General features: G+C 40.8%; 1 protein-coding gene across 3 annotated transcripts in view; it reads left to right on the forward strand.

The window, feature by feature from the left end:
* The window catches only part of LOC127430811 (WD repeat-containing protein 7-like), a 167,513-nt gene that overhangs the window by 12,302 nt on the left and 128,551 nt on the right, over nucleotides 1-26,660 (forward strand). For all 3 annotated transcript variants that reach the window (XM_051680899.1, XM_051680900.1, XM_051680901.1), the window contains exons 5-13: nucleotides 3,994-4,168; nucleotides 4,530-4,606; nucleotides 4,743-4,862; nucleotides 4,951-5,096; nucleotides 5,946-6,048; nucleotides 16,326-16,473; nucleotides 18,236-18,484; nucleotides 18,607-18,827; nucleotides 26,150-26,345. In XM_051680899.1, the coding sequence (XP_051536859.1) occupies nucleotides 3,994-4,168; nucleotides 4,530-4,606; nucleotides 4,743-4,862; nucleotides 4,951-5,096; nucleotides 5,946-6,048; nucleotides 16,326-16,473; nucleotides 18,236-18,484; nucleotides 18,607-18,827; nucleotides 26,150-26,345 (1,435 nt within the window). The remainder of the gene's footprint in view (nucleotides 1-3,993; nucleotides 4,169-4,529; nucleotides 4,607-4,742; nucleotides 4,863-4,950; nucleotides 5,097-5,945; nucleotides 6,049-16,325; nucleotides 16,474-18,235; nucleotides 18,485-18,606; nucleotides 18,828-26,149; nucleotides 26,346-26,660) is intronic.

Raw genomic sequence — 26,660 nt, forward strand, 5'->3', positions numbered from 1 at the left:
TGACCTTTTTCCATTGCTCCACAGGCCAATCTTTGGCCCTGTTTCCACCTGGTATAAGGATGTGTCTCAGGTGATTCGATTACATGTGGTCAGGTGAGACACATCACTGTTTACACCTGGTCATTTAAATGCGTCTCCTGTGATCACTTGTGTTTGGATTTGGAGGGGAGTGTCTCTGTTTCATGACGGCATACATCAGTCACTATGTCAGTGTGTTACTGTATGATAATAAACCGCAACTAAGACAGAAAAGACATAGAAAGCACAAAAAAAAAAAAACTGCACTATCAATCCCAGAAAAACAGCAAAGGACCTTGTGAAGATGCTGGAGGAAACAGGTAGAAAAGTATCTATATCCACAGTAAAACGAATCCTATATCGACATAGCCTGATGCATTTAAAATTTAATCTAAGCACAAAAGCAACATTTCGAGCAGAATTATCCATTATTTTAGTGGATTACCTGAGCTGCATATGTTTGTGCTTATCATAAGTGTCCCTACATGTTGATTTCAGACACACTGAAGAAGATCCGTGAAGTTCTCACGTTTGTGTATATATACACTTTTTTAAATTTTGCGATCGGATGTTTTGTTTTTTACTTTTAAACCGCTCTTAACCGACAAAGTTTAAACTCTTGTTTTAATGGAGCGGTTGATTGGCAAGCGTTGGATGTTGCTACGCTGCTGCCGGGATGCATACACGACGGATTAGCGTTTGCACCTCAAATGTGATCTGGTCAAATGTGTTTTTGTCCATATACGTATGTGGTTTTTGTGATCCGATCACACAGTGTTTTAGACCCCGTTTAGACCTATATTTAGCGCTGATCACATGTGATCGGATCACCTGAAAAGCATCTTAATGCAATCTTTATGCACCCTATCAAATTGAAGTATTTTTTCCCGATTAGCCTCACTAATAAGTGGCCTTCTTGTGGCCACACAGCAGTTTAGTCCAAATCCTGTAAATTCTTGTCACATTGTGCATGTAGAAATGCTCTTACTTTCACTATTAAATATAGCCATGAGTTCTGCTGTTGATTTTTTCAGCTAATGACCCTGCATCAGTGTGGAGTGGCCTGAAAGACATTACCAACTACAGGACACCATCCCACAACACTGCAGGGAATCAACAATTGGCTGACGACCTTAATGGATTTGTAGATTTGAAAAGCCTAGTCTCACACCCCACACCCAATCTGACCTTCACTTTACACACACACCAACACCTCCTGCAACCAACCTCTTCCCCCTTCCTGCTACTCAGTTTGCACTTAAGATCTGTGAAGAGGATGTGTGTCGGGTCTTCAGGAAACAAAAGACAGGGAAAGCACAGGGACCAGATGGTGTTTCACCCACTTGTCTAAAATCCTGTGCTAACCAGCTGGCCCCCATCTTCACACAGATCTTCAACACATCACTGGAGCACTGTGAAGTTCCCTGCTGCTTCAAATGCTCCTCCATCATCACTATCCCAAAGAAACCCAAGATTGCAAGACTTGAGCTAACGAGCTAACAGGTTTGTGGATGATGCAGTCAATATGGGACTGTATTACATACCGCAACAGACCAGGGACACTTATGCAAGGATCCTGTTTGTGGAATTCAGTTCGGCTTGCAACACCATCATCCCTGCTCTCCTATGGAATATATTAACCCAGCTCTTGGTTCCCACCTCTATCTGTCAGTGGATCACCAGCTTTCTGACAGATAGGCAGCAGTTAGTGTGACTGGGGAAATTCACTTCCAGCACATGTACTATCAGCACTGGTGCCCCCCAGGGATGTGTGCTCTTCCCACTACTCTTCTCCCTGTACACAAATGACAGCATCACCAAGGACCCCTCTGTCAAGCTCCTGAAGTTTGCAGACGACACTACAGTCATCGGCCTCATTCAAGATGATGACGAGTCTGCATATAGAAGGGAGTTTGAACGGCTGGCTCACTGGTGCAGTCAAAACAACCTGGAGCTGAACACGCTCAAAACAGTGGAGATGACAGTGGAACACCCCAGCATCGACCTGCTCACCATTCTGAACATCACTGTGGCAGCAGTGGAGTCATTCAGGTTCCTGGACTCTACCATCTCACAGGGCCTGAAGTGGGAGACACACATTGACTCCATTGTGAAAAAGGCCCTGAAGAGGTTGTACCTCCTTCGCCAGCTGAGGAAGTTCAACCTGCCACAGGCGCTGCTGATACAGTTCTACTCAGCAGTCATTGAGTCTGTCCTCTGCAATTAAGTAACTGTCTGGTTTGGTTCAGCTACCAAGTCAGACATCAGAAGACTTCAAAGGACAGTTCGTACTGCTAAGAGGATTATTGGTTCTCCCCTTCCCACCCTCCAAGAACTGTACACTTCCAGAATGAGGAAAAGTGCTGGAAAAATCACTTTGGACTTCATTCACCCAGCATACTACCTTTTTGAACTGTTGCCTTCTGGCCGACGCTACAAAGCTCTGAGCACCACAACAGTCAGGCACAAGAACAGTTTCTTTCCTCAGGCCATCCACCTCATGAACAGTTAAAACTGCCCCCAATACTCTCCATTGTGGCAATACAATCATATGCATATTGAACTACTCATTCATATTTATATTCCATTTATATTTATTTGACATATCCTACCTCTTCTGCAGAATACATTAAATCACCTTGCACATATATCTGCATATAACATATTTGAACAACATTATTGCCCTACTGTAGTTTCCTCTATATAGTTATCTGTTGAATCTTATTTTTTATTATAATTTCACTATGTTATGGTATATATGGTGTGGTAGGCAGTGGTAGCTCAGCGGTTAAGGCTCTGGGTTACTGATCAGAAGGTCGGGGGTTCAAGCCCCATCACCGCCAAGATGCCACTGTTGGGCCCTTGAGCAAGGCCCTTGAACCTATCTGCTCCAGGGGCGCCGTATCATGGCTGACCCTGCACTCTGACCCCAGCCTAGCTGGGATATGTGAAAAAGAAGAATTTCACTGTATATGTGCAAATGTATAATGTGTGATAAATAAAGAAAATTATTATAATTATTATTATTAATTATATGTATATATGTATGTATATGTTGTATATGTATATTTTTGGTATTCTCTTTGCACTGGAATCTTCTGTCACCATGACAAATTCCTTGTGTGTGTAAGCATACTTTGCAATAAAGCTCATTCTGATTCTGATTCTGATTTTTTTATGTTGTGACTTCAAGCATTTTAGTGATCTCCGATCATAATCATTCAAGATATTTTCCGACCACATTTCTTCCACAAAGCCGACGGTTCACCACTATCCTTCCAGGTATTAATAATGCGTTGGACAGTTCTTAACCCAATTCCAGTGATTTCAGCAATCTCCTTAGTTGTTTTCTTGTTTGTATTTCTTAGTTGTCTTCAGTAATTTGCCCCTTCTGAAACACGGTAACATCTTTTCCCGCGACCACTGGATACATCTTCCGACATGGTTGTTTAAGAAATGAGAAGCTACACTGCATCAGTTAGGGTTAAAAGAATTGTTGCAAGCTGAAACATGTTTATCACTGCAATAATGATCCAGTCATAGGCTCTTAAGTATCTGCTTATTTAAATCACAACAGCAACCTTTTTTTTTTTTTTTGGCCAGGCAGTGTATTTTTTTTATTGTTGTAGTCTAATGCTTTTTTAGTTACCATTGTGGAACAAGGCAAAAATAAACAATTATTAAATATTGGTTCTGCATATCGGTAACCAGACATGTAAACATAAAAAGAATCTGTATCGGTTGTAAAAAGTCAAATGGGTCGATCTGTATTCCAAAAGGGAGTTTATGTCACGTGTAGCTGACTTCTGGACAAATTCGTCCCCAGACTTTTGCTAGGTAACACACACACAGGTGTCATTAAACAGAATGCACTTTTGTGTGACTCAAGTCAAATACATTTCATAAACTACAGAAAACAAAATTTCTAGAAAAGCATACTGTAACTCTTCTCTCTCTCCTTCTCTGTGTCTGCAGTTTTATCAGTTCACCATCGGCACACAGAGAGAGGGACGTCTCCTATGCCACGGACATTACCCAGAAATCCTAGTGATGGACGCTACTAGCCTGGAGGTCCTGTACTCGCTGGTGTCCAAGATTTCACCTGACTGGATCAGTTCTATGGGCATCATTCGCTCACTCCGCACGCAAGGTAACGGACACCATTATGACAAGAGAAAAGAGTGAAACTGTTCAGGGTCGTAGGAGAACAGATAATGTTTTGAAAACTAAAAAATGGGTTTTTATGGGTGATCAGTTTTATTTACCTGATTTCTTTAATTTGTTATTTGCACCAGGATACTAGAAGGAGACTTGAAATTCATGTGGCATTACTATACATAAAGCACTGTGTACATAGAGCAAACTCAGGATTTACATTTAGTGACTTTTAACCAGAAGTTCTTACATCTAGCAAAGTAGTTCTTCCTTAAAAGCAAATTTAGACAACCTTACAGTTAAAAATAACAAATATCTGAATAATTAATTTGTGTGTGTGTGTGTTTATGTTTCAGAGGACACAGTTGTAGCTGTATCTGTCACTGGTATTCTGAAAGTGTGGATCATCACCGCTGATGTCAGCAGAATGCAGGTGAACACTTGAACTCAGCCATACGTGTCAATGATCATACATTCATACTGTATAGATAGACATAATGTAATGTGCCTTGCAACTGTTGCTTCTTCCTGGAGAATCTCATTGTCGAGTGTTTGTGTGTGTTTATCAGGATCTGGATCCGGTGTTTGAGGAGGAGTCAAAGCCGATCTACTGTCAGGGTTGCCAGAGTATTTCCTTCTGCACTTTCACACAGCTATCTCTGCTGGTGGTGTGTTCAAAGTACTGGAGGGTGCGTGTGTGTTTGTTATGTATTCTAGGTCATGTTGATGCATTCTGGTTTATGGTACAATTTATAATGATTTGTGTTTGTGTTGTAGGTGTTTGATGCTGGTGATTTCTCTCTTCTGTGTTCGGTTCCGAGTGAGAACAATCAGTCTTGGGCAGGAGGAGAATTTATTGCTGCTGATAAAGTGATTATATGGACTGAAGATGGACACAGCTACATTTACAAACTACCAGCCAGGTAACAAAACAACATATATCCTCACAGTTACACACTGCCTGCACATAACAACACATTTATAAACTACCTTCACATGACAAGACACTTCAGAGCTACCAGTAAATACCCACACACTTCCAAACTACCAACAAACAACAACACACTTCCAAACTACTAACAAAAAACAACACACTTACAAACTACCAACAAATAACACACTTCCAAACTACCAACAAATAACACACTTCCAAACTACCAACAAACAACAACACACTTCCAAACTACCAACAACAAACAACACACTTCCAAACTACTAACAAAAAACAACACACTTACAAACTACCAACAAATAACACACTTACAAACTACCAACAAACAACAACACACTTCCAAACTACCAACAAAACACAACACACTTCCAAACTACCAACAAAACACAACACACTTCCAAACTACCAACAGATAACAACACACTTCCAAACTACCAACAAAAAACAATACACTTCCAAACTACCTTCACATGACAACACACTTTTTTAAACTACTAACAAATAACCACACACTTACAAACTACCTTCACATGACAACACACTTTTTTAAACTACTAACAATAACCACACACTTACAAACTACCTTCACATGACAACACATTTACAAACTACAAACAACTACACACAAACTACTAACAAACAACCACACACACACACTTACGAACTACCTTCACATGACAACACACAAACTACCCAAGAACCAAAGTTAAAACTGTCAACAAATGTGTACACACACGATCTCTGCATGACCACATACTACATACTAAGCTACAAACTATCAGTGAGGTGAGAGCTACAGTCAGCAGTGTGTGTGTTACAGCTGTCTCCCGGCGAGTGAACATTTCCGCACTAATGTGGGGAAGACGACGGAAGGTTCCATTCCTCCTCTTGTGTACAGCATAGCAGACCGCGCTGATAAACAGGTCAGACACACACACATACACACTAATAATGAGGTATGATTTACAGTATACAGTGTGTAGTAGCTTACACTCACTTGTACATGAAAAAAAAAAACTTGTCTGTTTATGTTTGGTCTTCATTTTGTAACGCCGGTATAAAGACACCATGAAACACTGTTCGCAACCCATTGTTTTAAAGTTATTTTGATGCATTTTCGAGTGGTACTGAATATTCAATGAGAAAAAATATTAGGGTGGGATTTGATTGGATGGTGTAAAGTGGTCTATAACAATATAACGTAAAAGAGATTTGTGATATCTTTTGAAAAGTAAAGTTGTTTTGGAGGCAGGGCAAGTTATTTTGATGAAAAATTACTAAAATTATTTTTTTAAATGTGGAATTATCAATAGTTCACAATAAGACTGGGAACATGCATCAAGGATGTAAATGGGGTCAATTTTGATTTCATGTTGACTTTAAAGCTTAGCTGAACTCCGCCTATTTTAGAAATCAAAATCTCTGTGTTTATTAACCCGATGCATTTTAGTTCAGTTTCTTTTTCAACATTAGTCAACGTGTTGAAATTGTTTAAAATTTGTGTATGTTTTGTCTGTGTATTTTCTTGTTTGTCCAGTTCTGTTTGTTTATTTACTGTTTGTATAGTATTTTGTGCATGTATGTTTTATTTATGGTTTACTCTTTGTCTGTTATTGCCCCCCTCCTTCACCCCGCCCCTTGCCCCTGCCCCGCTCTAGCTGGAGGAGGGGTGGGAGGGGCAGTGTGTTGTGGTATGTCTCCCTGACAACGGTTGTGATCCGGAGCTCTACACTCCTGAATTGCAATACAGCCATCGGCCTATAGAGGCACCAGTAAGCCCTACTGACAGTTAGACGCAGATACGCCAGCTGGCATTACCAGCAGGGGGTGCTCTCAATGCATTTTATGCCCCAGGCATCCAGTCACCCAATAATTAAAAGCTAAATATTTACTGTATTTAAAAACTTTTATTGTGATATTGACTGTTTTATTTTGTCAATTGTAAAAAGTTCCACGTAAAATGTTTTCCACATTATTGATCTCATGCAAGACTGTGATGTCAGAATAACGGGGTTCCCACATCATATAAGGAATTTTAAAATGTTATTTTCTAGGCCTTGCAAAGTCAATTAATTAAACTGTAAATTTCATGGAAATTTCTATAACATAATCTTTCCTAGCTGTGCTCTTCTCCAAAAATTTCATAAGCTAAATATTGCTCTTGGATGGAATAAATTTGCTCGCAAGACATAGTGATGTTTGATTTGTGAACACCATATGGCCCACCTGCTCAGCCAAGCTATGTCCCTCCAGTAGCAGCAGCAGATCAGAGCCGCAGCACCCCCTAATGTCCCTTCAGTGGTACCTGCTCTTTTTGAAAAATGTCCCTGTATCCTTGCCTCAAATATTGTCAGAGAATCAGTCTATGAAATCAGCTGGAGAGCCGTTTACTTGCCAGCCTACAACCCATTTTCAGCCTCCCTCAATCGCTGGGGTAATTCCTACTTCAGTATCTCAGCAACAACAGATAGATTGCACCCAGCTGCTCTTACCTCCTGTGCCATACCACATTTTGTCTGGTCCACAGCCTTCTTGATCAGCCTGTATTGAGATTCAAAAAGATGATCCTCAAGAATTTGCAATGCTGAACATGGCATTGGTAAACCTACTGCCTTTTGAGGAAACAGAACAATTTAAATATCATATTCTTTTGGACCATTTAAAGCTGGATGCAGCCCGACATCTACCCCTGGCATATGCTCATCATCCTCAGTCTTATACCACTGCTTTAGAGGCTCTCCAGAAGAAATATGGCCAGCCTCATCAATTAGTGTTGTGGGAGATTGGTTAATTCAGAACATTCTAGCTATGTGTTCTGGGGATTCAAGTAGATTTAGCCAATTTGCTGTACAAGTCCAAGAGCTTGTTGGTATGCTTCAGTCTTGGGGCCATGATGAAGGAGCTAAGGAGCTAGCATTTGCATCTCATGTCTGTCAGCTGCTCAGTAAACTTCCAGCACAGCAGGTTGCTAATTATTCTAGACATGATCAAACTGTTCGACCCGATGTTCCTTACAATCTGGTTGATTTTGCAAGTTGGCTGGAGGAGGAGGTAGAATGTCAGAACATAGCAGTTCAAATATGTGACAAACCGAACATTGCAACGAAGCCTCAAATCAGAGAAGGGAGGTCTGCAAAGTCTTTATTTCCCACTGCTAATTTCCTTCATGGTTTATGTCCTGAGAAAATTCCAAAGAATCAGGTTATAAGATTAGTGGAATCCAGACCTTTCCGCACTTTTTGTAGCATTGAAGCTCATCACTTAAGTCAATGTCCTATCTTTCAGCAGTTTGATGCACATGCTAAGAGAAAATGGATCTCAGAGAATGGCCGCTGTTGGAGATGTGGATGGACTCATCACTCATCTAAGTGTGTTCTCAAGAAAGGCTGCCCATCTTGTAAGGATCGTCATCTAGGAGTTCTACATGAAGTGAATACTCGGAAGCCTGACTCCGGAATATTCTGAGTAGACCAAGTGGCCTCAATTTTGTTCTTCTAAAGGTGGTGAAAGTTATTCTTAGTCACCAGGGAAAAGATTTGGAGACTTATACTATCCTTGATAACTATGCTCCTGTCCTCTGCTGCCGAGAGTCTAGGACTAAATGGGGTGGCTAAGTCACTTGTATGCAAACCATTTGGCAAGGATCAGAAGAAATTATGGGTGTTCATTTTTCCTTTTCATTCTCCCTTGCATCATATAAGTAGAAGAAATATCAGATCAGAGGTGTCTTCATGGCTAATTTACTGGACTTACCTGAAAAACTTAACCAGTGCTTACTCTTCAAAGACGTTACCAGCATCTCAGAGGTATTTCTCTTGAAGAATTACAGAAGGTCAAGCCTTTGTTGTTAGTGGGAGCGGATCACCCCCATCTTCTTTGTTCTACAGAACGAGTAAGATTCGGCCCTCCGGGAAGTCCAGCTGTACTGCATACTCATCTGGGATGGGCGTTGCAGGGACCTACTTCATTAGTTGAAGGGATCAGTTCCACTACTCAGTGTCTCTTCTTAGTCTCATCTACCAAAAACAAGTTGCAGAAAGACATAGAAAGGTTGTGGAAAATTGATGTCCTCCCATATTCCCCGACTTCAAAGGCTACTCTGCTGTCAAGGCAAGACCAAGAGGCCCTTCAGTGTCTAGAGCAGAGAACGGTACACCAAGAGGTTAACAAGGTTAAGAGGTATGCAACTCCCATACTTCGAGCTAAACATGCACCTAAACTGTTGGCCCCCCAAGAGACAGTGATGCCGGCATTGCGTCGTATGGAGTGCCAGCTTGCTTAAAATACAGTATGTGCAGCTATATACAAGCAAGAGATCCAGAAACTCATTGAAGCTGGATATGTAAGGAAACTGAATCAGGAGGAAATTGTCTCTAGTGATGAATCCTGGTACATCCCACACCACCTTGTGGAACATAATTGTAAACACCGTTTGGTATTCAATTGTTCCTACCAATACCAGGGTGAAAGCCTGAATTCTTACCTTTTACCTGGCCCTACCTTAGGTCCTTTCTTGTTTGGAGTGCTTCTCCATTTCAGAGAGCACCAAATTTTTATCAGTGGGGACATACGAGGAATGTTCCATTAAGTTTTCTTGTTGCCCCCAGATAGGCCTTTGTTACACTTCCTGTGGTGGAATATAAGAAAGACTGCCCCAGCTGAGGTTTATGAGTGGCTGGTCTTGCCCATTGGCTCTATGTCAAATCCTTGCTGTGCCACCAACTCCCTACAGATACATGTTCAGAAACTATCTGCTGAGCATCCTGAGGTCCTATATTCAGTCCTTCATTCCTTTTATGTGGATAACTGTTTGCAGAGTTTACCTTCCATTGGTCAAGCCAAGGAGATAACAAAATTACGTTCTACCCTGATTGAAGGGGGCTTTGAGATTCGACAGTGGGCCAGTAATCAAGCCTCTGTGAATGAGCAGTTACCAGCTGAAGCACTTTCTGCTCATACTGACTTGTGGTTGAGTCATGACTGCATTGGTCCATGTGATGGCACCCTGGGGCTGAGTTGGCACTGTTTGCTGGATACCTTGGGCTATAAACATCGACCAGTGAAATAAAAGGACCTCACTCTGCAGATTCTGTATTGTATCCTTGCTCGTCAATATGATCCTCTTGGTTTCATTATTCCATTTAACACACATGCTAAAATTCTTCTCCAGAAGCTGTGGATGAAACCTGCCCAGGGATTGGATGACCCAGACATTCCAAAAGGCATTAGGGTGGCTTGGCTTGCATGGAAAAAAGAGCTACCAGATCTAGTTAAGGTCCAAGTTCCTTGGAGGTATGGGTCAGTGGGAACAGATGAAGAGTCCATTACAAGAGAACTTCATGTGTTTTATGATGCATCTGAAAAGGCTTAAGGATCTGTTGCATATCTTCGCATAAAAAAGGGACATGAAGTTCTTATTACCCTCATTATGGCCTGTTCTAAAGTTGTACCAAAGAAGACCATCTCCATTCCTCATCTGGAATTGTGTGCTGCTTTATCTGTGTCCCAACTAGCTAATCTTCTGCTGAAAGAGTTCTCTTTATGCATTCATGAAACCACATTCTGGTCAGATTCCACTATGGTGCTCACCTGGATTCACTCTGATTCTTGCTGGTACAAGGTGTTTGTGGCCAATCGCATCACAGAGATCCTGGAGTATACTAGACTTGAGCAGTGGAGATATGTTGACACTGGATATAACCCAGTAGATGGCATTACCAGAGGAAAAAGACAGAAAAGGCAGAGTTGTCTACCACTTGTCGCTGGTTCCAAGGGCCCCCTTTCCTATACTTATCTCCTCAACAATGGCCAATGTTTCCAGGTTCATCTTCCGATAAGGTAGCAGTACAATTAAGAAAATCTTTATTCTGTGGACATGCACAAGTCACTGGGAGCCATCAAAAGTTTGATCCCTCTGAATTCAGCACCTTGTTGAAAACACTGCTGAGAAACTATTCTCTGATTCAACATTCATGAATAATTCCAGCAGAACTCAATAAGAGCTACACCTTCTCCGTCAGGCACAAGAGGAAGACTTTCCGGAAAATTACAAGCTGCTCAGAAGTGGTCAGGATGTTCCTTCATAGAGACATTTAGCTGAATTGGCACCTGAATATGACCCTGTTACAAATCTTGCTATGCACCCAATTGTTTTGGACTCTTAAGAACCCAATTACCAAGCTTTTGATTGCTGACATAGATTCAGCTTTGTGCCACCCTGGACCACAAAGAGTGTTTGCTCAGCTCCGGTGGAGGTTTTGGGTAGTGAAGAGTGTCCAGTGATCATGTCTCGAATGTTGTAAGTGGAAAGGTGCTCCCTCAGTTCCTAGAATGACTGATCTTCCCATCTCAAAACTCTGCCTTTATAAACCCCCCTTCTGGTCAACAGGAATGGACTGCTTTGGCCCTTTCAGTATCAGTGTAGGCTGCAGGCAGGAGAAGAGATTAGGCCTACTGATTAAATGTCAAACGACACGATGCGTCCACTTAGAGCTCCTCTCTGGTATGGATACTGATAGTTTACTTCTGGCCCTCCGACAATTTGTAGCTCACAGAGGTCGTCCTTGTGAGCTCATATCTGATCAGGGGACTAACTTTCATGAAGGAGAAAGAGAGCTTAGAGTAGTCTTCAATCAACTTAATCCTACCCTTCAAGAGATGCTTGCCTGAGAGCATATTAGATTCACATTTATTCCACCATACTCACCTCATTTCTGAGGTACCTGGGAGAGAAAAGTGAGATCCATTAAAACTGCTTCACGAGTAACATTGGGTACACAATTAGTTACGGAGGAAGTCCTACATACTGTGCTTGTTGAAGTAGAGGAGATGCTGAACTCTAAACCACTCGGCTATGCATCATCAGATATTTCTGACACTGATCCGATCACTCCAAATATCTTTTTGATGGGGTGGCGAGATGTGTCTCTACCTCAGGTGATGTATGCCGACTCAGAACTTCTTAAATGCAGGAAGTGGAGGCATAGCCAAGTCCTTGCAGATAGATTCTGGTCGAGCTTTATCAAGGACTATTTTCCTAGTCTTCAAGCCGTCAGAATTGGAGACAGAATGGGAAGCAAATATCACCCTCTGCTGTTGTTATGGTAGTTTTTCTAAAAAAAATCTGTTCAGACGGTATCCTGAGACACTATGATTTATATTTAATTATGCATTGTTTACCCTCATGCCATTAGTAGTATTTGTATTTCTTTAGAAAGTTTAATGTATTATTTAATCATGTTTTTATGTATTTTGCATGATGCTGTTAGAATTGATTGCGTTTATTATTTTCAATTGATTGTTGTAGATAGCAACAAATTTATGGATTGTCTGGGATGCTGCTGATCAGGTAAATAAATGTACATTGAGATCAAAAGATTTTGATTTATTGTGTTGTAACGGACACACCATGCTGGTAACATAAATCCAAAACCAACTCCAAATTAGCAAGATTGTACATTGTACATGCACTTTTTATTTTGCTTTTAATTATTGCAACACAGTACGAGAGCGTTAAGAAGGAAAAATAACAAGAATAAATAAGTAATAACAAAACTAATAAGTTAAACTTTTAGCTACAACCCCAATTCCTAAAAAGTTGGGACAGTACACAAAATGCTAATAAAAACAAAAAGGAGTGATTTGTAAATTATATTCACCCTTTGCTATATTGAAAGCACTACAGCTACACATTATATGATGTTTTTCCTTGTGAATTTCCTTGTTTTTTGAAAATGTACAGTAATTTCAAATCAGATGATTGCAACATGCTCCAAAAAAAGTTGGGACAGTCTAGCATTTACCATTGTGAAACATGACCATTTCTTCTAATAACACTTATGCATTTGGGCACGGAAGACACACGTTTAAGTTCATCCATTATGTAGGTCTTTAGCTGCACAGTTGTATGGGGTCTTCGTTGCTGTATGGTGTGCTTCATAGTGCACCACAGATTCTCAATTGGAGACAGGTCAGGACTGCAGGCAGGCCAATCTAGCACCCGTACTCTCTGCCTACACAGCCATGCACTTGAAATCCAGGCAGTATGTGGTTTGAAGTTGTTCTGCTGGAAAATGCAGGGATGTCCTTGGAAAAGACGGTGCTGGATGGCAGTATATGTTGTTCCAAAATTTGTACATACCTGTATCTGTCTGCATTCATGGTGTTCTCACAGATGTCCGAGTTACTCATGCCATGAGCACTGACACACTCCTGGCCCATACAGACACTGGCTTTTGCACCTGACGCTAATAACAGCTTGGATGGCCCTTTTACTGTTTGGCCCAGATAACACAACGGATTTGTTTTTCAAAAACTATTTGAAATGTGGACTCTTCAGACCAAAAAACACAGTTCCACTGTTCTACTTTCCATCTAAGATGAGACCGAGCCCAGAGAAGTCGGCATCGCTTCTGGACAGTGATGATGTATGGCTTCTCCTTTGCATAGTCAAGTCTTAACTTGCATCTGTGGATGCAGCAGCGAGTGGTGTTGACTAACATAGGGTTACTAAAGTAATCCCAAGCCCATGTTTATGATATCCATTACAGATGAATGATGTTTTTAAAGTGATGTTTGAGGGATCAGAGATCAGGCGCATTCAAAAATGGTTTTCGTCTTGCCCTTTACGCACTGAGATTTGACCAGATTCCTTGAATCTTTTAACTATATTGTGCACTGTAGAGGGTGAAATGCCCAAAATCCTTCCAATTTGTCTTTGGGGAACATTGTTCTCAAAGTGCAGGATTATTTGCTGAAGTCTCAAATGATCCTTGCTCTTGAAAAGCTAGGCTGTTTTTGGAGGCTCCTTATATACTATGACATGATTGCCTCACCTGTTTAACATCTCCTGTTTCACATCGCCTTGTTATTTCAACTCGTCAAATTGTTATTAGTCTTAAATTGCCCATCTCAACTTTTTTGGAGCGTGTTGCAATCATCTGATTTGAAATTACTGTACATTTTCAAAAAACAATGAAATTCACAAGGAAAAACATTGTAAAAGCTGTTGTAGTGCTTTCAATTTAGCAAAGGGTGAATATAATTCACAAATCACTCCTTTTTGTTAGCATTTTTCATACTGTCCCAACTTCTTCAGAATTGGGGTTGTATATCGGCCACATTTAACCTCAAATGACTGATAAAGTCTTAGAAATGTATTGGTCAAAAAGTGTGGGAACCCTGTAATTTGTTTTGTGATGTCATAATTACAGAGCATTGCATCAGTGAATTTGATTGGATGTTTTGAGAGCTCCCTGTGGCGTTCCTGCCTCCATCTTGCTGTCTGTTTGATAGTTTGCTCCTCTCACTCTCATTCGCTTGTTCTCATGCTCCTTCTGCTAAATACGACCAATCATTGACTCTCCTTCATCGGTCTTCACGTGGTGAAGATGCATGCAAAGTCCCTGAGCTTCTTTATTATCGCTTTAGCTTCTTAAAGCACTAATCTGAGTGAGCTAGCATGCTAATCGCTAATCTGACAGATTTAGCAAGCTACTGCAGTTAAAGACAAATAAAGCAGATTGTTCATAGATTTGGTCCTATTTGGTTTGGTTGTTTTTGATGTCTTCTTTTTTAGAAAGTCAAATAATTGTAATGCAAAGGTACAACTTCTAATTAAACATAATTGAAGGTATTTATATACTTAATGAAATCATTGATATTTAATATGTAATTTTTCAAAACAGTTAATCAGACATAATATTTTTAGTGTTGTAAGACCATCACCGGGATGTGTAATGTGCTGTTGTTTCTACTCGTTTTATTTCTCTGGTTGTTTTTCTGTTTCTTTAACTGATCTCTCTCATTCTCCATTTTTCTTTAGTTTGAAGTGTGCCGGTGTGTAGTTTTCGCATGTTCTAATGTGTGGGTTTGGACGTGTGCTCTTATACTTGTGCTTGTTTGTTTGAGTGTGTGTTTATTACTAAAAGAAAGCTCATTGGTGGAACTTTGCACTGTAAAATGCAGGTTGCTATGAATATTTGAGAGTACATACAGCTCTCGTATGTATCATTATTATACATTCAAAATGGTCATTTTCACATCAAACCATACCACACATCACACTGTATCAAGAGAAGGATTTCAATATTAAAACATCATGTGTGAACTAGACATGTAACGATACACATATTTCACTATACGATATGATACAGTGCAAAACCTCACGATATGATTCGGTAAAAAATATTTAAGGATTCAAAACATAAATGTTTTTTTTTTTAAATAATAAATGACAAAACAGTGTCTGGCATTGGCAACAAAAAGTAGAGCTCTATAATAAAGTAACTTTAACAACAGCAATGCATTTATTTAGTTTGATTGGAATGAGTATCTCATACAAACTCACAATTTTCATGTTTTCATGTTTCATGAATTTTGGTGCTGCTGTGTTTCTGCATCGTAAGTCCACCTATTTGTGCGATGTTGGCGTAAATGAAACGAATTGTTTGATGTACTGTAACACCGGGGCATTATACCGTTGTTTGGCAAATTCAACAACTACAACTGTAACACTACAATCTACTTAGCGTTTGCCATCCACCTTCTCGCCTATGTACTGTGCATGACTTAAAAGTGAATTTACTTCTAATAGCCTGAGTAAATCTCATATCCCATCCTAATTTGCAGAGAGTAGCAAACTATAAGTAAACTCATGCGTAGCTTTAATCTCCTGAAAAGTGCAAACACTTTGACTCAACCAATGGCATGAGTTTGGGGCGGGGCTATCTGTTTGACCAATGACAGACATGGGGAGGGTATAATCAGGAATATTTATTTTTTATGAATTAAATATTCATTTTGAAATTCCCGAAATTATACACTTCAGTTTCAGCTATAGACCATGATGGTGAGAAAACAAACTACATTTTGAGTCCATTTTCGTCAATATCATTACTAAATTGGCTGATGTCCCCATTTCTCAGCCATAAACCTGCATGAGCTGATAATTTCCCTTCTCACAGGAAACAGATGCTCATATAAATGCTCACAGCTGTAGCAGTCGCTTACAAATGCTGCTTCCATGTCAACACCCCTCAGATTTTACCCAGCAGTTCATAGATGGCTTGTGAGCTTCTGCAGTCGATAGTACAGCTAACAGACAGAGCCCGAAGGTTGTTTTTGAGAGTGTGTAGAATTGCACTCTGGAGCTGTGGACATTGTGTTTGTGTGTAACGTTTCTATGGTTGGTCTGCTGCAGCTTCTGATTTGTCCACCGGTAACACGGTTCTTTTTTGGTCGGAGGGAGCCGTTCCACAAACTACTGATTCAGGGAGACTCCGCGGGCAGACTGACGGTGTGGAGCATTCCGGAAACATCTCCCTTACAGCCGCTGTCATCCGCCGCAGGTACTGAACTCGATTTAAAAGGGTCATATTGTGGAAAACATGGTTTTCTTGCTCTTCTGAAATACTAAGTTTGATGTATTGCTCAGGGATCCCACTGTCATGGAAAAACATTGCGATTTCCAGGCGTCGACATTAAAGGAATAGTTCACTCAAAAATAATTGTTTTGATCATTTACTCCCCTTGATGCCATCTCAAACTTGTATGACTATCTTCAGTGGAACACAAACAATGATAGTTTGATGGAGATATGAGGTGTTTTTATCCATACAATGCAAGTCCATGGGGTCCAAAATTTCCAAGCTCCAAAAGGCATATAAAGGCAGCATAAAGGTTACCCATACGACTCCAATTGTCAAATCCATGTCTTCTAAAGCAATACGATTGGTTTTGGGTTAGAAGACTATAAAGTAACTCCTTTTTACATGTACAGTGTGTACAGCGCTCTCAGTGATCACGCCTGGTGGACTGCAGATAATTTAAAGTGAAAAAGGAGTTACATTTTGGTCTGTTCTCACCTAAAACCGATCGTTTTGCTTCAGAAGACTCTGGAGTCTAAACGCTGGATTTTTATGTGCTTTTTGGAGCTTTGAAGTTTTGGACCCCATTGACTTGCACTGCATGAATATGAACACTTCATACATCTATGAAAATATATTTGTTTGTGTTCCACTGAATAAAGAAAGTGGTACGAGTTTGAGACGGCATAAGGGTGAGTAAAAGATGTAAGAATTATCATTTTTGGGTGAGCTGTTTCTTTAATAAAATCTTTAAAAAGCCATCAATATCTATAGTGAATATCATTTTTCTATTTGTTCTAAGCTTAAAAAAGAACAAAGATACAATCTCATCAGCAGGAAATTGCTCTTTTTGAGTGCAAGCTCTATGAAATGGTATTTAAATATTCTTATCCAGTACAAATGACTGAGAAATTCATGGAAATAATCATAGAAATTCTTTGGTCAAAAGATGTGGGAAACCTGACCATGCGACATACTGTAACTTTCAGAACTCAAAACTTCCTCTCCAGTCCACCCAGAACATTTCTTGAAGCTAAACTGCACAAAAGGTTTAGAAATCATCATGATTGTAACAACACAATTATAAGCTCATTAACATATATTCACCCACATTTTCATACTGGATTAACATCTATTCAGTATTTAGTTACTTGACCTGCCCTGAGAAACGAAAGTGAAATGTGTCATTATTAAAGTGTTTATTTTACTGGAATATCCAATTATGTATATCCAAGTATGAGAGGTTCCAGACTGGATACATTTGATTCCTGTATTCATGTATCTTTGGAAGTCTCTTACGTCCAGCAGTGGATTCAGTACAGCAGCTTTATTACTGACCTCTGGTGGCCACACAAAGTATTACATATACTGACTCATGCAAATAATGCCCATAGAGTGTTTTGAAATGAGCACAGAAACATGTTGGTTTCCTATTTTGAGTACATGTACACTACAAGTCAAAACTCTGAACTTTTGATATAAAGGCTTCTGCTTAAATAGTTGAAATTAGTTTTGTAGGCAAAAATAAAATGTGCCTACATATGAATTTGTTTACAAAATGATTTTTATTTTATTTTGAATGGATGATTTGGTGTGGATAGTGAAGGAAAAGCAGTGATCATGTGTCTAGCATTCGTTTAAACTCATTCAATATTGTTTAAAAACCATCCCAGGATGCACCTCAAGAAGTTGGGAATGTGTCCAAATGTTTGACATGTCATATTTTCCTCTCTCCTCTTCTCAGAGCTCCAGGTTTCTGTCAGTATTAGTCTCCAGGAGGCATTTGATAAGTTAGCTCCATCTCCGGCGGGCATCATTGACCAGCTGAGTGTTCTGTCCGGCTCTAATGACCCCATCAAAGTGACAGCCAGCGTTTACATCCCATCTCAGGGGCGACTGGTGTGCGGACGAGAAGATGGCAGCATCATACTGGTTCCTGCTACACAGACGGCCATCGTTCAGCTATTGCAGGGAGAACACATGCTGCGCAGAGGTGAGAAATCACAGACTTAACACAGGGCTAAAAATGCCCTGGGTTAAACTCATGGTTTAACATTGTGTGAAAAAGGCTTTATTCGGTTCTTTGGTTCTTTATTCATCTCTCTGTCTCTGTAGGTTGGCCTCCTCATCGTACCCTGAGAGGTCACAGACAAAAGGTCACGTGTCTGCTGTACCCTCACCAGGTGTCTCCACGCTACGATCAGCGCTCGCTGGTGTCTGGAGGCGTCGATTTCTCTGTAATCATCTGGGATATTTTCACAGGCGAGATGAAGCATATCTTCTGCGTTCACGGAGGAGAAATCACGCAGCTGATCATTCCTCCAGAAAACTGCAGCGTAAGTTTCTTCAACACTGGAGTCGTGTGTAAACCATAGAACAAGACTTACAACAGCGGGTAGAACCGTGATTTGAAAGAAACTAGTTCATAATGGGTGGAGATATTTATAATGATTTTAAAGTATGTAACCTTTTCGGCGTTAGAATTTCTTCTATCCCAGATTAATATGCAGAGACAACTGGAAGCAAGCCATTTAGAGGTTTATTTACTTGAAAACGGTAAACATTGTCTCTTTGGCACCATGAAAATTCTTCTGTTTGTTTTGAGCAACCTGTTTAGACTCCACCCACCAACATTGCTCAACCAGTGGTGTGGGTTGGGGGTGGGGCTATTTCTTTGTTTAAACCAACGGCAGGTGGGAGGCGTATTCAGAAAGCTGTTTTGAAAACGATGTTTATTTTTGTAATTCCATTCGGTGACGCTTGTGTTGCAGAAATTACAAACTTCAGCTTTAAAGTCATTTTGATATTTTTTTCTGGGGCTTCATGCAAGAGGGTAAAAATATATATATATATATTTACTGTATGATATATTTATTATGTAACCTCCTGTTTGGCTTCTTTCATTTATCTATCTGTCTGTCTGTCTACAATATCTGTCTGTCTACAATATCTGTCTGTCTCTCTGTCTGCAATGGTGCCACGGATGGCCGCCTCGGTGTGGAGCTCTCTAGTTCTTTTGCTGTTTTTGTTTGTTTGTCCTGTGTTTAGTAATGTCTTTTCGATCAGTTTCGCCAGAGACTAACTTTTAAATAATCGGCTGCATACACCAGATAATCTTTTACCGGTAATTGGACATTTTGTTGGACATTTTAGTCGAAGGAGCTGTGGTGGTGTACAAGTGCGCTAAAAGACGCAAACGAGGGAAGCGAGCCGCTCTGGTCAAACTGCGTCAACATGGTTTCCGAACCGTGCTGCCAAGCATTCATCTAGCGAATCTCCGCTCTCTTCCTAACAAAACGGACAAACTACTTCTCCTAACCTGTACAAATGAGGGCTTTGCTAACTCTGCTGCCCTGTGCTTCACGGAAACCTGGCTAAGTGAAACCATTCCGGACAGCGCGTTGCATCTACTGGGCATTCAGATTTTCAGAGCGGATCACATCGCGGCGTTATCAGGGAAAATGAGAGGCGGTGGAACATGCATGCTCAAATGTAACAGCGTTGAAGATGTGCTGCCCTAATTTAGAAGCGCTCTTCCTCAACTGTAAGCCTTTCTACTCGCCATGGGAGTTTTCCTCATTTATTCTGGTGAGTGTTTACATTCCTCCACGTGTGTGTGAGCTCAGCGCAGACTCTATAAGCTACTGGCCCTGATGGCATTCCAGGCCGGGTGTTCAAGGCATGCACAGAGCAGTTATCTGAAGTCTTCACCAACATTTTCAACTTGTCACTGGCCCAGGCAGTTGTCCCCACCTGCTTCAAGACAGCCAACACATCCTGCTGCAATGGCCCTCAATTACTTTCGCCCGGAAGCTCTTACTCCCATCATCGCAAAATGTTTTGAGAGGCTGGTCCTCTCCTGCCTGAAAACCTGCCTGCCCCCAACACTGGACCCATATCAGTTTGCCTATAGACCCAATAGTTCAACAGAGGATGCCATCACCTCAGCTCTCTACTCCGCCCTGAATCACCTGAACAATAGTAACTCCTATGTCAGGATGCTATTCATTGATTTCAGTTCTGCCTTTAACACCATCATTCCATCCAAGCTGATCTCCAAGCTCACTGATCTAGGCATCAGCACCTCCCTCTGCAGCTGGACCTGGGACTTTCTAACTAACAGACCACAGTCTGTCAGGCTTGACAATTACACCTCCTCCACCCTCATTCTGAACAGTGGCATACCACAGGGCTGCGTGCTGAGTCCTCTTCTCTACTCCCTCTTCACCCAAGACTGCATACCTGTGCATGGCTGTAAAGACATAATCAAGTTTTCATGTGACACCACCGTGGTAGGCCTGATCAATGGTGATGAGATGGCCAATGGAGAAGAGGTTCAGCACCTGAAAGCATGTGTGCCAACAACAACCTAGCGCTGAACACCAAAAGAAGAAGACCAAATAACTTATTTTGGACTACAGACGGAGCAGGAGAGGCCATGCACACAACCCTATCTACATCAATGGGACTGAAGTGGAATGCATGCCCATTTTTAAGTTTCTGGGTGTCCACATCTCTGAGGATCTTTCCTGGGCCCTCAACACCTCCACCCTGATCAAGAAAGTGCTCAGCGTCTGTACTTTCTTAGGAGACCGAGGAAAGCTCATCTATCTCCCCAGATCCTGCTGAAATTTTACCGCTGCACTATTGAAAGCATCTAAACTACATGTAGCGAATTTGGTAGTATAAATGTACACGGGATGGGTTAAAGTGCCCACGTACCTCCACCATTATATGTAGGGAAACAGTATTTGTGAGCTAGGAATTAAATTAAACTGACCTTATTCTACATTATTATGTAAGGAAATTTATAATGGAATTAGTCGCGTTCGTCAACCATTATAAATTAGATAAATGACAAATAACTAGATTATTTGCCTGAATAAAATTCTCCACCATTAAAATCGTAATACAACGTCTCGTTGTATCCGCTCACAATTTCTATTGTAAGGAATTAGCTTTAATAAGGGAATTATGATTAATTCTCTTATTGGAGTAATATTATTCCCATGGCTTACTGAAAATAATATTACACATATTTAGGTACAGCTTTGAAGTGAAATCTTTTAAAAACAGGGATGAGATTATTTATCAAAATATACCACAGTCAAAATATCTTTAAAAGGGGAATATGAATAATTTCCAACATAGGAAATGGAAAAGTGAAAGTGAATGAAACAGGAACAGAGCAGGGGAATGAAGCTATGAAAAGAGTAATTTATTTTATTTATTTATTTTCACCCAATTTGGAATGCCCAATTCCCAGTGCGCTTTTTAAGTCCTCGTGGTCGCGTAGTGATTCGCCTCAATCTGGGTGGCGGAGGACGAATCTCAGTTGCCTCCGCTTCTGAGACCATCAACCCACGCATTTTATCACGTGGCTTGTTGAGCGCGTTGCCACAGAGACAATGGAGGCTTCACGCCATCCACCGTGGCATCCGCGCTCAACTCACCACGCGCCCAACCTAGAACGAACCACATTATAGCGACCACGAGGAATGTGACTCTACCCTCCCTAGCAACCGGGCCAATTTGATTGCTTAGGAGACCTGGCTGGAGTCACTCAGCACGCCCTGGGATTCGAACTAGTGAACTAGCGAACTCCAGGGGTGGTAGCCAGCGTATTTTACCACTGAGCTACCCAGGCCCCTGAAAAGAGTAATTCATCAGTTTCTTACTTCAAAGCACCTTTGTTAACAAAGGGGTTCACAGCTTATACTAAACCTCTGTTTAGTTAGTTAATTGTACGATACTTGCAATGCCTTGGCTGTTGAGAGAGAGCCCAGATGCAGTCTCAGGAGAAAGTCTTAATGGTTCCTTGAGTCGATAGTGTTGAAGTTGCAATCAATTTCTTCCGTGTTGAATGAAGAAATGATGATGAACTTGCGGTGTTAGTTTGACTCCGTTATGGTCGAGGGAGTTACATATGGTTTGATGTGTTAAGGCCTGCCGGCCCACGACCTCGCGGTCGGACCGGGTGTTTCCGGTCCCACATGAGCAGCAACCATGACCAGAAGGGAGAGAGAAAGAGGGAAGAGTGTGAGAGAGGGGGAGGTCACTCTGACAGTGCCCTTTAACTCCTGAGGGAGGTCACACCTCTCGAGTTTGGCTTGACCAATGAGAAAGGTGCAATTTTCCAGCGGGAAAAGTTCCTTTGTTTGGAAGCTGACTCATTTGCATGATTGGAGTAAGCTAGCAGTTTGTGCCCCTTTATGCTCCGATTAATATAACAAGCATATAATGCATGCTATGAGGGGGTGCTATACTCCAGTGTTTAGGGCATCACACAAGGATTAATTTGATAGGAAGCATGATACCAATAATTTTACATTATCTAGTGGTTCTGTCATAAAGCATGCACAAAACAGTATACAGTACAAAAGACACTATACGAGACAGTAATAATCATACACACAATGTCCTGAGGATATGCATGTTCATTTATAGAACAGTTTGTCTATAAATTAATTAAGAAAAGTCTGTTTTATGGGCTTTATGTGTCTTTCCTATGGGGGAATGGAGTGAGTTTCTTCTAAGCCACATTCCTTTGCTTCTGCATGTGGCTACCTACCCCCACCTGGAATGTCTCTGAGGTCCACTAGTGGCTGGACCAGTGTCAGCAAAGGGGGAGTAAGAGCCAATAATGAATATTTGGAGAGCAGACATCTCGGAGTCTGCTTGGGCCTATTTGGACCTTTGCTTGTTACTGTCTTGAGATGTCTGTTGGATTATTCATTAAATAATGAATAATTGTGTGTCTGATTGGTCCAGATGCTACATACAGTTGTGGCCAAAATTATTGGCACCCTTGGTAAATATGAGCAACGAAGTCTGTGAAAAATGTCTTTGTATTTATCATTTTGATCTTTCATTCAAAATATTCACAAAAATCAAACCTTTAATTGAAGTAAACTAATTTAAAGGGGGGGGGGGGGATCTCATAATTCAATAAATATTTTTCTCCAAAACACATTTGCCACAATTATTGGCACCCCTAAAAATTCTTAAAAAGTATATTCTCATTCATATTTAAAAATTTTTAGAACACTTGGGTGACTAGGAACATGAAATTATTCAGCCATGACTTCCTGTTTCACAGGGGTATAAATATGAGATAACACACAAGCCAAATTCCCTTAGTCACCCATCACAATGGGTAAGACCAAAGAATAAATTTATGATGTGCGGCAAAAGGTTGTTGAGCTATAAAAAATGGGAAGTGGCTGTAAGAAAATAGCTAAAGCATTGAAGATACCCATTTCCACCATCAGGGCAATAATTAAGAAGTTCCAATCAGCTGGAGATGTTAAGAATCGGCCTGGAAGAGAATATGTGTCTGTATTGTCTCCATGCAGGGTGAGGAGGATGGTTCGAGTGGCCAAAAATTCTCCAAGGATCACAGCTGGAGAATTGCAGAAATTAGTTGGGTCTTGGGGTTAGAAAGTCTCCAAAACTACAATCAGATGTCACCTACATCACAACAAGTTGTTTGGGAGGGTTTCAAGAAAAAAGCCTCTGCTCTCATCCAACAACAAACTCAAACGTCTTCAGTTTGCCAGACTCACCAGAGATGGGTTTGATGCACACAGAGAAGTAGCCATATGGAAAAGTACCTCATGCCCATGGTTAAATATGGTGGTGGACCTTTAACGTTGTTTTTATGACAGAGTCCTGGACATCTTACTCAGATACATGGCATCATGGACTCTATCATATACCAACAGATACTAAATCAAAACCTGACTGCCTCTGCCAGAAAGCTTAAAATGGGCCGTGGTTGGATCTTCCAGCAGGACAATGATCCAAAACACACATCAAAATCAACACAAAAATGGTTCACTGACCACAAAGTCAAGGTTCTGCAATGGCCATCACAGTCCCCTGACCTGAACCCCATAGAAAACCTGTGGGATGAACAGAAGAGGATAAATTTGAAGGATCTGGAGAGATTCTGTATGGAGGAATGGTCTCAGATCCCTTGCCATATGTTCTCCAACCTCATTAGGCATCATAGGAGAAGAATCTGAGCTGTTATCTTGGTAAAGGGAGGTTGCACAATGTATTAAATAAAAGGGTGCCAATAATTGTGCCACACATTTATTTGACAAAAATATTTGTTTTATGATCAAGCTTGTGTTGTGTTTGCAATTGTTTGATGTCCATTGGAGGATAGATTTTTGTGAATATTTTGAATGAAAGATCAAAAAGATAAACAATAAAGATATATTTTTCACAGCCTTCTTTGCTCATATTTACCAAGGGTGACAATAGTTTTGGCCACAACTGTAACTACATTATAGTGAGGTATGGTAACTGCACTGTCTCAGATCAGAAGGCCCTCCAGCGGGTGGTGAAGATGGCTCAATATATCACTGGTGCCCAGTTACCCTCTATCAGAGACATTCACCACAGATGTTGCCTACAAAGGGGGAGAAGTATCATCAAAGACACCTCTCACTCCTCTCCCATCTGGGAGACACTACAGGAGTCTTTGCTGTCACACCAGCAGACTCAGAAACAGTTTCTTTCCTTCCCTTTATTTTATACATCATCCACAACCTTTTTGCCCATTTGCACCATTTATACATGATGCTATTGTACTGTAATGGTCACCAGCCATTTACAGATCTCTGTACATTGCACCATATCTATTTATATTCCTTGTCATTTGCACAGAGCTGGTCTCTACTTCTGTATCGCATAACTTCTGCACTATTATTTGTATTATTTGTGTGTTTGTCTGTCCACATATCTATACATAGTTTTGCCTAGATATCTATGTTTTGGTATAAATGGAATTGTGTGTGTGTGTGGTGCTAAGGAGAGGAAGATGAGTTGCCGTGGTGATGATGTTGTGGTGACAGTGATGGCATGAGCAGTGATGTATCTGGAGTGGTTTTCATGGTCAAGATTTTTCATGATGTTACATCAACACTTCAAAACATCATCTGTCAGCACACATACATGGACAAGCTTCACTCAAATCTATGTGCTCTTCCTGCTCTTCTCCAGACATTTAAAGGTTTATGCAGTGTACAATGGCAACAGAATTTCTAATCTGTCGAGTTTCAACTTGGTGACCAATTAGAGAGGAACTTTTAACGCTAAATGTCAGGTGAAGAGGCTACCAAAGCCTACGAAACGTAATCAAAAGAACAGACTCTACTGTTCTCATGGAAACGGTCTGAGTCTCCCCTTAAATCAGGGTTGACCTTTTGTTTTGGCATTCGGTGTGTTACACAAACGGCAAGTGACCTTACGTGCAGCGCCCTGCTCTGGTTTTTTAACTTCATTCTCACTGATATAATTTCCAATTTCATTGTTGGCAGGTTTCGACTCCCTCTTGACTTTTCAGTTGTTATTTAGTTCGCGTTGACAGCGTTGTTGGCATTTTATGAGTCGCTGACAGCAGCTGTTTTATTCAGTGTGAATAAAGCGAGACGGAATCGATTCAGAGAGGGAATGATTTCATGTCATCTCTGTTTGGTTTGAAGTCTTTGACTTTACAGTATCATGAAATATGACACATTAATATTATGTCTGAACATTTTATATGAAATTACCTGCTTTTGTTAAAGGGATAGTTCTCCCAAAAATTCTGTCACTGATGCTCATGAAAGTGAACAAATCTTTTCTCATTCTCTCGGTGTGTCTGCAGACTCGTGTTCAGCACTGTGTGTGTTCTGTGGCCAGCGATCACTCCGTGGGTCTGTTGAGTATGAGAGAGAGGAAGTGCATCATGTTGGCCTCCAGGCATCTGTTCCCCATCCAGGTGATCAAATGGAGGCCGTGTGATGATTATCTGGTGGTCGGATGTTCAGATGGATCCGTCTACGTGTGGCAGATGGACACAGGTGAGCCTGGGGTCAGGGTTCAAAGGCTGGAGGTCAGACATTTTTGTACTTTTGACTATGGTCATAGAGTCTGGTCCACATTGAATCTGATAAAGAACCGCCCACTTAGACCAAAGGAAACCCAGCGTTAGTGAGTAAATAACTAAAATGTAGCGACACCACTAACTTAAGAACATTTGTCAGCATAACCGTAGTTCAGTTGTTTTTCCAGTAACAAGCTACTTTTTCCAATAAGTAGTGGTAAAGTGTGACAAAATGCTACTGCTAAATGCTTTTTTTGTGATGTAAGAGATAATGTTCTAATATTTATTACTA

The sequence above is a fragment of the Myxocyprinus asiaticus genome, chromosome 40 (assembly GCF_019703515.2).
Source record: "Myxocyprinus asiaticus isolate MX2 ecotype Aquarium Trade chromosome 40, UBuf_Myxa_2, whole genome shotgun sequence".
Taxonomy (NCBI): domain Eukaryota; kingdom Metazoa; phylum Chordata; class Actinopteri; order Cypriniformes; family Catostomidae; genus Myxocyprinus; species Myxocyprinus asiaticus.